At 43.1% G+C, this 13030-nt stretch overlaps 1 protein-coding gene across 2 annotated transcripts in view; it reads right to left on the bottom strand.

Annotated features, from left to right (window-relative positions):
* The window catches only part of SLC25A26 (solute carrier family 25 member 26), an 86327-nt gene that overhangs the window by 4769 nt on the left and 68528 nt on the right, over window positions 1-13030 (bottom strand). For both annotated transcript variants that reach the window (XM_027640186.1, XM_027640187.1), the window contains 2 exons: window positions 9093-9162; window positions 1116-1180 (listed from right to left, as the gene is read on the bottom strand). In XM_027640186.1, coding sequence (XP_027495987.1) covers window positions 1116-1180; window positions 9093-9162 — 135 coding nt within the window. The remainder of the gene's footprint in view (window positions 1-1115; window positions 1181-9092; window positions 9163-13030) is intronic.

Below are 13030 nucleotides of genomic sequence, written 5' to 3'. Positions count from 1 at the left end.
ATAGCATCCTTGAGATTTTTTAAAAAAGTCCCAAAACCTGAGCAGTGTATTTCATGTGAAAATTGCCTTAAGTGCAAACCAGAGGACTTAAGTGCAAAACAGCAGAACTACAGATTCTGTAGTTATTAGACGTGTGATCTAGTTTGTGCAGATAACTAATACAAAGAAGCTGTATGAATGGTCTCAGAACACCTCAAAGCACCTTCATTCCCCTACCAATGTTACCTGGCTGCCCAGGACAGGGGCACAGATAATTCAAACCTGGTTCGTACAGTTTTATCACCCACACTATTGAAAGACAGAGAATCTGCAGCAGATGCAGCCCAGCAATGACAGATACACCCAGCAATGTGGTGAGCACAGATGTGTGTGACTTGGCTGGGGAGGTGCATGTTATCAACAAGTTACACCCCCATACTGAGAGACATGAGCAACACAGTGAAAACCACCCATACAGCCTCCAGGATGCCTGTCCTTTGCCAACACAACAGCTCTTTTCAGGGTAGAGAAAGGCTTTAGGAATATCCACCTGCTCAGGGCTTTTAGCTATGTAGCTCTGCTCTGGGTCAGTGAGATGATGATGGGAACATCAGACCCACTATCAATTTATAAACTTATTAAACTTACTGATCTTATAAGCAATCTTCCTTTTGTTCTGGTTGGCAGATGCAGGCCATCACAATCTCTACGGCTTAAAATTTTAGGACACAAAATCCAGTGCCAAGCCCTTCTCAGAAAAGACACACACACACACACTCTGAAGCCCAACAGTTATCAAAATAACGGAGGAATAAATGCCAGATGGGCAGTTTAACTTTGGGTGTCTGACTCTGCAAGGATTTTCTCCTAAAGACACTGCATGAGACTCTGGTCAAGCCCAAGCCTTGTTTCAGATAAGCCCATTGGGAAAGGACCAGAGGAGCAATTCAAGGAAAGGAACACAACGATTTCATTAGTTCTGCATGCAGTGCCTGTTCACATCTAATCCTGCCTTCGAGGACAAGAGCAGAAACAATTATTAATAGGTGCTGGATTTCATTCTGTAACGACCCTACAGAAAGCCTGGAACTACCAGGCCAGTCACCTGTGTGTCTGCTGGACTCCTTCACTCTTACCTTTGCCAACATAATTCTCGTCTTCGCTACGTCGAGAGGTGTGGTGACTACAGCTGCGAATCCACCTGAGAAAATTAAAACACCAAACACAAGTGAGACATTGTTGGGTGGATATGAATGCCACACTGCCTATAATTCCCAGGGCTGTGGTCAACACTGCTCTGTTATTAATGCCTACAGCATTTTCCCCCCGTCAGAGCCCAGGTACGTTTGTCGAGGGTCTGCACACAGAGTGTTTTGTTATTGTGTGTTGACTTAAGAAAACAGCTCTATACTAGTTAACTGTAAATCCAAACATCCCCCAGTGAGACTACTGTCCTTTTGTTTTGGACTCTACATGTATGAACACATGAAGGTTGTAATGATAACGGATTCCACTTCCAACATCTACAGCAAGTCTGAAAGGAAGAACCTGCTTACTCATTTGCAGAGATGGGAAAATAAACCAGTCCCACTGTGTTCATCCTCGAGAATTAAAGTCTGACCAATCAAATGCTACAAAGATAAAAAGATGTTCTGCATCTGAAACACACAAGCTTCAGAGGCAAAGCTAACCACTAGATACAGACAGACTGGATCTGGACTGTTAGACCTGGGACTGTTTGAAGGAAAAAAGACAAGCCAGTGTTTGGGATGGAGCTCATCTCCAACAAATGAAATCAGCTCCACTTCGGATAACGACAATATGAAGCTGCCCAAAGGTCTTAGAAAACTGTTAGAAGTCTGCTGCCACAAGTGCCATCTTCCCCTCAGGGCCATTTTTATTCTCTCTAATCACTCCCAAACTTCACCCTTGGAGCTCATTACTTACACTTTCCGCAGCCAGCTCAGCTGTGACTTTCCTCCTGAAAGCCAGAAATCCAGCTTATCCATCCACATGTCTTACCCACAAACGTGTGTGTGTCTGGCTCTACATTCTAATCCTGTGGCTTACAGCCTGGCCTCTTCTGCTATCTAGGGAGCAACTTTGCTGTTTTTTCTCCCAGGATTTCATTCCCTTTGCCTTATTTCCCCATCCTAAAATTAACTATAATCTCTCCTCCTCTGTTCACAATATTTCAAGTAAGTAATTCATGCTAAGGAAGAGCCAAAGTGAAGGAAACTTCTGAAATGCAGGAGCAGCAGTAAGTGAAGAATGAAAGGGGAAGAAAGGGTGGGGAGAGAAAAGAGAGACTTGTTCTGAAATTCTTCTTCTTCCTGCTGTTCTTTTTTCTCTAGAGCTTGTATAAATCCTGTATCTGCTACAGCAGGGAACAAAATGACTCCAAAGACTGAAGCCTACACAGTACCCAGGGAATAAGCTAAAAATAATCTATTTTCTGTTCCAAGTTTTAAGGAATGTTCAAAAAATTGATTTCTTTTTTCTTGGGATGGGAGAGGGGAAAAAGCATTTCTTCCAAAACGTGTAAAGTAATGAAAAAATCCATTTTCCCTGCTGGCTCGTGTTCTTACCTGCATCTCTCTCTCTCCATCACCTTAGCTTGAACATATTAAACCCCTGTTTTATGACAGAGGAGGCTGGGCCAGCTGGCACCCTCCTTGACTTCTTACAGTTAATTAAGGAATGTCCCATGACAGTTCAGGAGATGCAGTAAGGCACATGTGCAGTGCCCTGGATCTCAAACAAGAATAGCAGGGAAGCTGAGTTAGTGAAGAGCCCAAAATGCCTGGTTTGGGAGCAGCTTCCGCTCCCGTAAGGTCGGCCCATGTGGTTCGCTCTGCCGGAACCTTTCCAGCAGTGGTACCTCAATGAAAAGCAGAAAAATGGGTTGCATTCAAGAAGTCAAAGCAGAAACTGTGAGCAAGTTAAACTAAATTCCAGTCCAGAAATCTTTTTACTGCGAGCCAGTTTTTGCGTAAGTGACCCAAAGGCTTTGAGGGAATGGTCTGGATAGAAACTTTGGTGCTCATGTCAGCGGTGTATTTTTAGAACGGTAAAAATAATCTTCATGGAAAATAGTGGCTTTACAAGTCTGGATGTAGAAGCCCTTCCTTTGCCCACAGAACAAGATAAAATTAAACAGTGAACACATGGCTGTCAGACCTGCAACAAGCAAAAAATCTCAAAGCACCATCCAGCTACAGCATTGATGGTAACACGTTAGTCAGACCAACTTATGTTCTTTATTAGATCCCTGCAAATTTTTTTATGCATTTGTTCCTAATAGTTTCTTATTGGCAGCAGCTTCAGTCTTGGCTGATAGAGTGATTAGAACAAACACAATTTATCCTGACACGATGTTCCAAAATTCTTATCTGAAAAGTTTAATCAAGGCTGATTGGTTTTCATTTTTCCCCAGCTAACATCTGGATCTTTCCTACTCTTGTGTTATTAAAATTTCAATGTTTCTTTTTCCATCACTGGGAAGTATTTGGTACAGATTTACCAATCAATTCAGAATGACAACAGCAACAATAAAATGCTTCATAAGCACAACAAGCAGCAGGATAGCGGCTAAATTAAAAGCAAGTTTGTATATGCTTGACAAAAACACAAGATTAAAGCTAGCATTTGTTGGGAACTGCTTTTTTTGAAGGCAGTGAGTCTGACAAAATGAATTTGCTCCAGCCTTAACCCTAAATGTCCAAGGTAATTTTAGAATGACTTCTTCAACGTTAGTGCACAGCTATCCAGGAACAGGCCACAGCATCAGTGAGGTCCTGCTCAGTCACACCTACTCCAGCCAGGTGAAGGAAATTAAAACATGACTGTTTCCAATCATCAGATTAATACAACAGATACAAACCTCATTCAAAATAGGAGGGCTGTGCACTGCACTAATACACATTAGGGCCCAACAGATCTTTAAATCACTTCTATTTATTTAGTCATTCTACTCCTGCTGTCACTGAATTCTCCAAGAGCTGCCATAAAAGGCTAGAGTCTGCTCAACGAGCCAGCAACCAGGAAAACCATCATAGTATTGAATGGGTAAGAAAGGCCCAGACACATTCAGCCTCACACTTCTAGTCATTCCAAACTCTCTGCAGAGCTGACGGAGAAAAGGGCACCTTTGCAGGCAGTCTGTGTTCAGACTCACTCACCAACTCACTCCTGGACAAGGCTCCTTTCTCCCTTGCCCTAGAAAGATCTGGTGATGACTTGGGCTCAGCAAGTAGACATAAACATGGATTTTCACATGGGATAAGGCTCTTGGCTCATTCATACTTCTAGCAGAGCGACAAATTCCTCTATTGGGAAAATAAACCTTCACTCAGTAGTGGGAAATTCATCACCTGTCTCCTAAGAAGTTACAATGGTCACTGTATATTCACACATCAGCTGAGCTCAGGGTGTTAAACAGAAAATCCCTCTGCTACTCACACTTTCCCAGGGACCAGTTCTTGATGGAAGTGCTAGTGACAGACACCTGCAGAGAATGGTCTACCTTTATTTGACAACAAGAATAAAAAGTCTTGAAGATTAAAGATAGGCTCCTGCTGGTATTTTCTACCCTTTTTAGCTGTCATACACAAATAAAAACATCAGAAGAGAGTGAAATACTTCACCTGAGAACAATACACAGCCCTGGGTCCTTGCAGTAAGGTGGCTGCCTGTAGAATTTGCTGCTATAGGAAAATGTTTCACAGGTACTTTGACACAATTCTCAAATAAGATCCTATGAAGGGATGAAGACAAGTTCTCCTTCAGTTACCTGTTCTAAAGGGTCCAGGGAACCCTTCTGGCCTTCACAGAGGTTACTCCTGATTCTGTGTTCCTATCATCTGACCAGACCCCTGCTCTCTCTTCTGCAATACCAGCCCAGTTCAGTAGGTCAAGCTTGTTTCAAGAGACAAGAACTCATGCCTGACTAATGTCCTTGTTGGAAGAGAAAAAAAATCCACGTCGAGCTGTACTATAGGCTTTCTTCATTCTTATTTTCTGTACTGTCATCTGAAGGTTACCCAGGACTGATCCAGGATCGAATCCCAAATCTGGATTGAAAAACTCAGTGGCTCAGGTCCAACCTAAACCTCACAGCATCCTCTTACACTGACTGACTTCCAAGTTCACAAAGGGTCTTTTTCAGAACTCTTCAATCAATAAGTTCTTATTTGAACTTTGATTTTATTGATATTATGTCAATTTTTTTTAAGAGGAAGTTTATTCTGGTCCTTTATCAGTGTGGGAACAACACCTGCCAATGGTAGAGCAAAGTGACCCAAGAACCTCTTTGGATTTCAGCAGAAATACCAAGAAAAAGCACTCCTTCCTCAGAGATTTAACCAATTCAGGGTTAGGAGCTTGGTCCAAGCAGACTCTGCAGGGAAATCTTGAGAACTACTCAAAAATTTATTCAGAGCTATGGAGTTAAATAGGCTTTTAGACACAGTGTGTAATCTTGTCAGAGCCGATTAGATCAAAACAAAAGTGACGGGAAATCCTCCCCGTTAATGTGCAAAAAGCTCTTGTTATTGTGTTGTGTCTCACTAGACTTGCACCTCCATCCTCCATGACTTTGTCACCACAGAGCATTAATTATTAATGTGAAGCCACACTTTTTTTAGATAGGGAGAAAGAAGGTATCTTAACAGAGGTAATTTTCAATTGCATCAAATGGACATTCAGGTTCTTTGACAAGCTGGAGACCTCCAGGGCAGTACTTTGCTTTCCTGACAGCTAATACCCGATGGCAGGATTTCCTTGATAATGTCCCACTTCCCTAGAGGACACACAGGACTCACCCAGGAGCTCCTCTGGGACAGCCTGCCCTGGTACACTGCAGGGCCAGGGTGCAGTGGTCTGGCCAGGCAGCTCAAGCCCAGAGAAGACTCGAGCATGGAGCACAACCACAATCATACCCCTGGCATGCCCACAGCACAGGGACATGCTTCCCTCCTCTGCCTCCACCCCATGCCCAGACAGCTCAGATACAAGGCAAGGTTTGGTTCAAACACAACCCGAGGCTTAAAATATGCAGATCTATCCTTGGGTTCTTCCCCACTGGCTGCTCAGATATCACCTTCTCCCACTCCCTCACTGCTCCAAACATCTCTAGTTAAGACACCAGAGATGATGACAAAGCCAGACAAGGTCTCAAGGGATTAAATTATTAATAGATGAGCCAGAGCAGATTCCAAATCTCTGGTATCTATGTTCATGCCTGTTACATTTCTATAAAACCCCCACGGATCACATACATACATACATACACGTGTGCTCAACACAGGAGCACCAGGCCTCTCACCAGTAGCACTTTGCCTGAAACTGCTGCCATTTCACAGGCACTGGGGATGGAATTCAACAGATTGTTGCTCTTGGTTCTGTCTTCACCAAACAGTTATAATTCAGCTAGGAACTAACCAATGCACATAGACACATGTGTGTGCCATAAAGGGAAGCTAAATAGGACTTTTCTTTCAGTTTGTTTCAGCTTATTACCCTGCCCCCCAGGACCTCTAACATATTTTTAGAAAGTATTGAATTCAAGCAAAGAACAGAGAAGAAAAGTGTGTCTGTGTGATTTCACCATCCCACTACTACCATGGTGGCATTTTACAGCATCTCTTTGTGTAAAGGTTGTTTTTTGGATAGCATTTCTCTTTTAAGGTTTATAACATGAAGATTTTAAATCACTTGGATGCACGTATCCATCTTGTTTTATTCACAGGGTACTGGTGAGGTTTTGATTTCTTTTGTTTTGGGATGGAAAGAAAGGGATAAAGAATTTGTTGTTTGGTTTTTTTTTTTCTTAGCTTGTTTGAAGCTATATGTAGGTGGTTAATTTTTAACTGTGGAATCCATTCTTCAGAAAGCAGGAAATTATTTTTTCAGTGCCTCTCCTCAGCAAGAAGGCTAAATATTTTCGGTGAAATAGAATGGATGCAGTACCAGAACAGATCAATAAGGAGAGCCTGCACGTTACATGTCTGCAGAGGGAGGCAGTGGAGACACAGGGGAAGGTTCTGATCCAAAAAGAGCTAAACCCTGTGAGTTTTGAAGCAGGTCCTCAAAGGAAGAGGAAGGAAGTTTACAATACTGCTGGTGAAAAGGAAAGAACAGGGAAACAAAGCACAGAGAAGGAAAACCAGGATGGAGGAAGTGAAGCTGGAAGGATGACCCAGAGAATATTTACAATCACTGATCACAACATGACCTACAAAACAGGATTCCAGCTTTGCAAAGATTTGTGCTGGGGGAATAGAGCCTATGAAGGCAGGTAGGTTGAACTGTCCCATTTACCACCACCACAGACCTGGAAGTCTCTGTGCTGCTCCAGGACCTGGTGTCTCCTCCAACACCAAGTCTTAGGTCTCCCCAGTGTGTCTCTGAAAGCTCCTTCTGCAATATTTCTCCTAGAAAAGCAGCAGACACTGCTGAACATCCACTAAATAGTAGCAAGTCCAAGCACAGCTGGTCAGAATCAAGACACTCAGAGAAGAAATTGGAGGCACTGGGCTAGATTTCCAACTGAGGTACCAAATTGGACTTCAGGAAATTACTCTGCAAGGCCTTGGGTAAATCAGATAATCTTTCCAGCTCTCTGAACATGCCTGAACACAGTTTTTGTATCAATCTGACTGTAAAGAAATCAACAGAGGTAAATTAATGATCCCCATCACACCTGCAGACCTACAGATTGCATTTTAAACATTTTTAGTCTGATAGCTTGATTTGTTTCAAAACAAAAATGAACGACCTGCTTTAATCGCTCTGATTTTGTTTGCACTGATTGATGAAGTCAGTTTGTAGAATCCAGCAGCGGGATTTTAAGCAGAATAAAATTCCCTTCCCATCACATAAACAGAGAAATTACAGCTGGACAAGACCACGAGAGGTCATCTAAAATATTCCCTCTGCCCCAAAATGGAATCAGTTCTACCTAAACCATTCCCTCACTGCTCACACACCCAACCTACTAAACTGTGCAGCTACAGACACAGTCCCTTCCCTCAGCTGTGCAGCTTCAGTGCCCTTCAAAACAAAGCCTCAGTCTCTGCAGGAATTCTGCTGCTATTAATACTTCATTTCCCATAACATAACTTATTTTTAAAAAGTTACATACGATGTAATGGCTCTGGATTTAAGTTATCAAAGAACAAGCATTGCTTTTGATAATCTCTATTTCTAGAAATGCTATAATTTCTCTTTAAACAGGATTTATTTTTTCCACATATTCTGTTACTGGTTTGGAATCTCAAAATGTGTTTTAGCTCCATGGGGAAAAGCTCTGGCTATCCATCTCTTAACTACTAATCTGTTTTTTCTATTAAGATAGTTGAGCCTCTCCTCCCTCAAACTTGTCAGCTATACTGATGAGTCACTAATTGATTTTTTTCCTCTCTTTTTTTTTTTTTTTTTTTTTTTTGGAAACAAGTACAGTAGGCTAAAATCAAGCAAGAAGACTACTGAAGAATTCAATTAACTTCTGGCTCATTTGGTAATAAATAGTGCAGTATTGTACTCTGCCACTCTTTATTCTTGTTCTAGTGTCTGGAGATTGCCCAGATGTTGTGTCCTCTGGGCTTTTTTGCTGTGGAAGGCTTTTGCCTCCGGGCTGAGCAGTGCTCTCCTCTGCTCTCCTGCCTCCAGTTAATCTACATGGCTGTCAGAGCTGTCACATGAATGGTGAATCATGGCCTCTCACTGCAATCACTTCAGCCCCTGGGGAAGTGCTGGGAGCGGACAGCTGCACAAACCCCCCCACCCAAGCAAAGTTTCTCCTGGATGAGGATTTTCCAGATCAACTTTGAAATAATCACAAAGCCTGACTGACAGGCCCCTGGTTTTTAAATAACTGAAATTTGTCAAAAACAAATTGGTTGTCTTTCAAACAGACACCCTGGTTGAGTCTTTTTTTTTTTTAATTCTTCTCTTTCCTTTGCTGACTTTCCTATTTCCAAACAACAACTGGTCCGTTTTCTTCTAAACAAACTTGAATTACAAAGGAATGTTGTTCTGCTATACTTAATAGATTTGCACATTTTTCCCTTTCTTCTTTAGTCTTTCCCAGTATAACATATAATCCTTTGCACCTGCAAAAGCTCCACAGACTGCTGACTGCCAAGAATCCACCACGTGACCCTGCTTCCATGACCAGAGATCCTGTGTTTAAAGAGAAAGGAAAATAAAAAGTTATTAAATGTTTGAATCTATCTGATCCCCATGTGAGTTAACTCCAAGGATGGGAACTTAAGTGAAAAGCTATTTTTGTGGCATTTTTCAGTGATGTAATAAGTGATTTTTCCCAAGGAACTTGTGTACTTGAACGAGCAGATGGAGTGAGAGAGATGTCTGGAACTGAGGGCTTGAAGCAAATTGCTTTCAGGGAATTCATATGTATGTATTTAAGCCTGTGGCCATGCAACTTTGCAAATATTTTGTGAATTTATTTTCTTTTTGGCAGATAAAACAACGCAAAGCAAAACACTGAGCGGGGCAGGGGGAAGACACATGCAAGAATCAGCATCAGCTCAGCTCAGATGTACCAAGGCTCCTACTTAAAATGAATAGTCCCCAGAACCACAAGATCTAAGTCCTGTTTGCTCCCCTCCATTTCCTAAACCAACCCTTCCCATCCCTTTCCCCCCAAAACCCCATCGTTCAGGAATTACTCTTATCACTCCCCTTATATCTCAAAGCAGGTGTGTCTCTGTTTCTCACTTGGCATCCTTAGGGACCACATACCCTCCTCTCCTCGACTCCCACCCACCCTGCTGCCACCCCTCGGCTCACAGCAGCATTTCAACATGCACCTTTGAAAGCACCAACAGGAACAGTGCCTCCTAAAAACCTCTCAGGATTCACCTCAGCCCGTCTGATGAGCCCAAGTGGTGCCAGCAGCAAAGGCCAGCTGGGATGGTTGTGCTATGGCAGCCATGGTCACTGTGTTCTCTCCTCCATCCCCCCATCCCCATCTCCTAAAACACTTAACGTTGGAAGCTCTCTGGAGGAGAGGTTTCTGGTTTATGATGTGAGGATCAGCGCTGAGCAAAATGGGATGGGATCCATGGCCCTTCTGAGGCCTACCACAGAGAAATCAGGAATTTTATTTTATAGCTGAGGCCTTCCCCTTCTTTTTAAAGTCATATTACTTCTATGCTATAAAATTTTCTTAAAAGCAATTGGTAGCTGTGCTAGGCTGAGATATTGCTCTGGGGCTCCTGGTCTTCAGTACAGCAACTTTCCACTGGAGCAGGAGAACTCTTCCCTTGTTTGCTGACTCTTCATTTAATACACTGTCCTCGTGACTCGCTTACTCCAACTTGGCTGGTGGTTATATTTCAGTTGAATGTTTTAAAAATCAAACTGTTCAAGCAACAATGGCCAGCCACAATGTTGTTTGGTACCCTGCCATAGCTAAATAGCTGCAGCTCTGCTGTACGAAAGCACTAAAGGGATTCCAGCCTCTTTAATGCTAGCCATTCTTTTCCTGGTGTTTTTAGTATAGGATGCTATTCTGCCGTCACCCACAGCAGAAACTCATTTTCATCTCATAAATAAATAAATAGGGATTCATAATTCTTCAAAACCATAATATGCTTTTCTGGAATAACTTACAGTCTTTTGGACACACAGTTCTCTCACAGCTCAGTCCTGCTGGATGAAGGACACAGTGCTCCCTAAGACAAACAGCACTACCTTCCAAAGTGTCTGGGTGTTGTAATAGCATAAATCCCACCTTCAACACCCCTTTCCAAAACACTTCAGGTGCTTAAAAAAACCTCAAATTGAAAATCAGGGTTTAGAAACTTAAATGCTGGAGCCACTTGATAAAAAACAGAATTACTGTATTTTTTCATTAAACGTTCTCCAAAGGTCTGTACCTCTACAGCTAAATCCAAGAACTTACAGCAGCTACTTCTGCCATGAAAAAAAAGCACTGTGGAAGAGCTGCTGGAGGACTAAGAGAAAAATCAGCCCATTAATACAGACATTCATGGGTCTGCCAGAAGCCCAGCCTATTCTCAATGATGATGGGGTTTTATGTTAATGTCATTGTCCAAAGAAGAAGGAAAAGGTCATTCTTATTTCTTGGCATGTAGCTCTGAAATCTAGTTTCTGATAAAGCCTGGCTTCCCAGTGCAGCTCTGCACAAAGAGCCTTTGCCAAGCAAGGCACACGGTGATGAATTCCCATCCATTATGCCTGCAAATTGACAACAGGTATTTCCAACAATCACGCAATATGGAAAATGGTTTAAAAGGGTGGAGCCAGGAACAGTTCAATTAAATTAGGGAAAAGGAGAATTGAGGCTGGAGAACAGGAAGAAAATTCCCCAAGAGTGAGGTCTACCGAACCGCAGAGCCAGCCTCCCCAGGGAGGAGAGGAAAGCCCTCTCCTTTGAGTCATTTAAAAATAGATTGGAGAAGGCACTCAAGATTGTACTGTGGGGAATAATCCTGCGTTGGCAAGGGCAGGATGAGATGACTTCATGCATTTCTTTCCATCTCCAGTTTCAGTGATTCACCCAGAGCTCCAAACCTGAACACGCAGAAGAGCAAGAGAGAAGCAGGGCACGAGGACATCGCCCCGGAGGAAGCCAAGAGGAACAAGTGTCACAGGGCCAAGAGGACCAGCAGGACTCTAGTCCAAATTCCTTCTAACCACACAATGCTACGGGCCAAGATGACGTGCTGAAGGTAACACATGCTTCCTCTCATAGCCCATGGGCCAACTAATTGACAGGGCTTTGTGGTAAGTCGGGATTGTAAGTTCTTTGAAAACACTTGCCTTTGTGCTGCACTGAGCAGGTTTTACCACCATTAAGACAGGGCAAAAACCAGAAACTATTACAGACTTGTGGATTACTGTAAAATCAGGGCCTTGTTGCTGGAAAGAAATTCAGGATCCATATACAGATATCCCAAAAACACAGACTTTTAACAGAATTGGCAGGTTATTTGCAGTGATATATGGTCTAGATCACGCTCTGCCATCCTAGATGCTGCACAGATTCAGAAGAGCCTTCCACTCGGGGGGATAAGAGCGAGAGCTCAGGTCAGGCAGAGGATGGCTCAGAGGCAGGCTCAGAGCCCATGGGCCACGGCTCAGCAGCTCCAAAAACGGCAGAAGTGGCCACATAATGCCTGCAGAGGCCCTGCAATGACACCACTCTCCTTACACGTGCTCTTGCAATATGAAACACAGCCCGGGAATTACAAGCCACACAACTGCAACAGTTGGCTCAGCCTGGGTTCCCCACCACCATCACCAAAAGGCTCCTACCTGCTCACACTGTGCTCCTCCTGCAGAAGGCTGCAGGGGATAACCTGACTTTTCCAGGGCAATACCCATTCCCACTAGTATTCACAGCCTAGGAAAGCAGAACGACAAGGAGCACATTACATGAAAGCAGCCGCCATGCCAAGCCTGTGTCATGTGTATTCTATTAAGCTGAAGGCTGAATAGAAGACTTTGTTTTCCACTTCAAAGGACCCCATCCCAATCTCTCGCTCTTCCCTTATGAATAACAAATTGGAAATAAATCTTCTGGCTGAAGCACATGGAAACTCGTACAGTTGGGGCCCTCTGCAGCTTCCCAGCTCAATCACATGCTAATTTTTTTTGTAAACACTTTTATGTGATATATATGTAAATCTCACTGTGCTTTGCTGCACCATGTAAAGCAATACAGCGGGTGTGGCCTCAGGGGATGGGACACAGCAGGAAGCCTGAATGCAGATTTCCAATTATTCACAGGGATAATGTTCACAGAGAAGGGTCATGTTTTATATGTGGGCAGAGCCTTACTTTTCTTTCTAGTGATCCCATTTCACACTGTTCTATAGGCCAGTGTCCTCTAATTCTCACCACAAATGTTATTTAGCTCTTTTGATACTGAGAACACGAGGACACCCCATTTTGTTGGGCAGAAGGAGCACTGGAAATGTCACTCTTAGGATATACCCAAGGCCTTCCAATCTGAAAACAAGCAAAAAAGGAAAATATTACTGCTGTCTTTAAATACAGG

Source organism: Corapipo altera, unplaced genomic scaffold, assembly GCF_003945725.1.
Source record: "Corapipo altera isolate COAL_440 unplaced genomic scaffold, ASM394572v1 55, whole genome shotgun sequence".
In the NCBI taxonomy this organism is placed as follows: Eukaryota; Metazoa; Chordata; class Aves; order Passeriformes; family Pipridae; genus Corapipo; species Corapipo altera.
The sequence above is the reverse complement of the archived record's forward strand: the minus strand, read 5'-3'. Positions and strand labels throughout refer to the sequence as shown.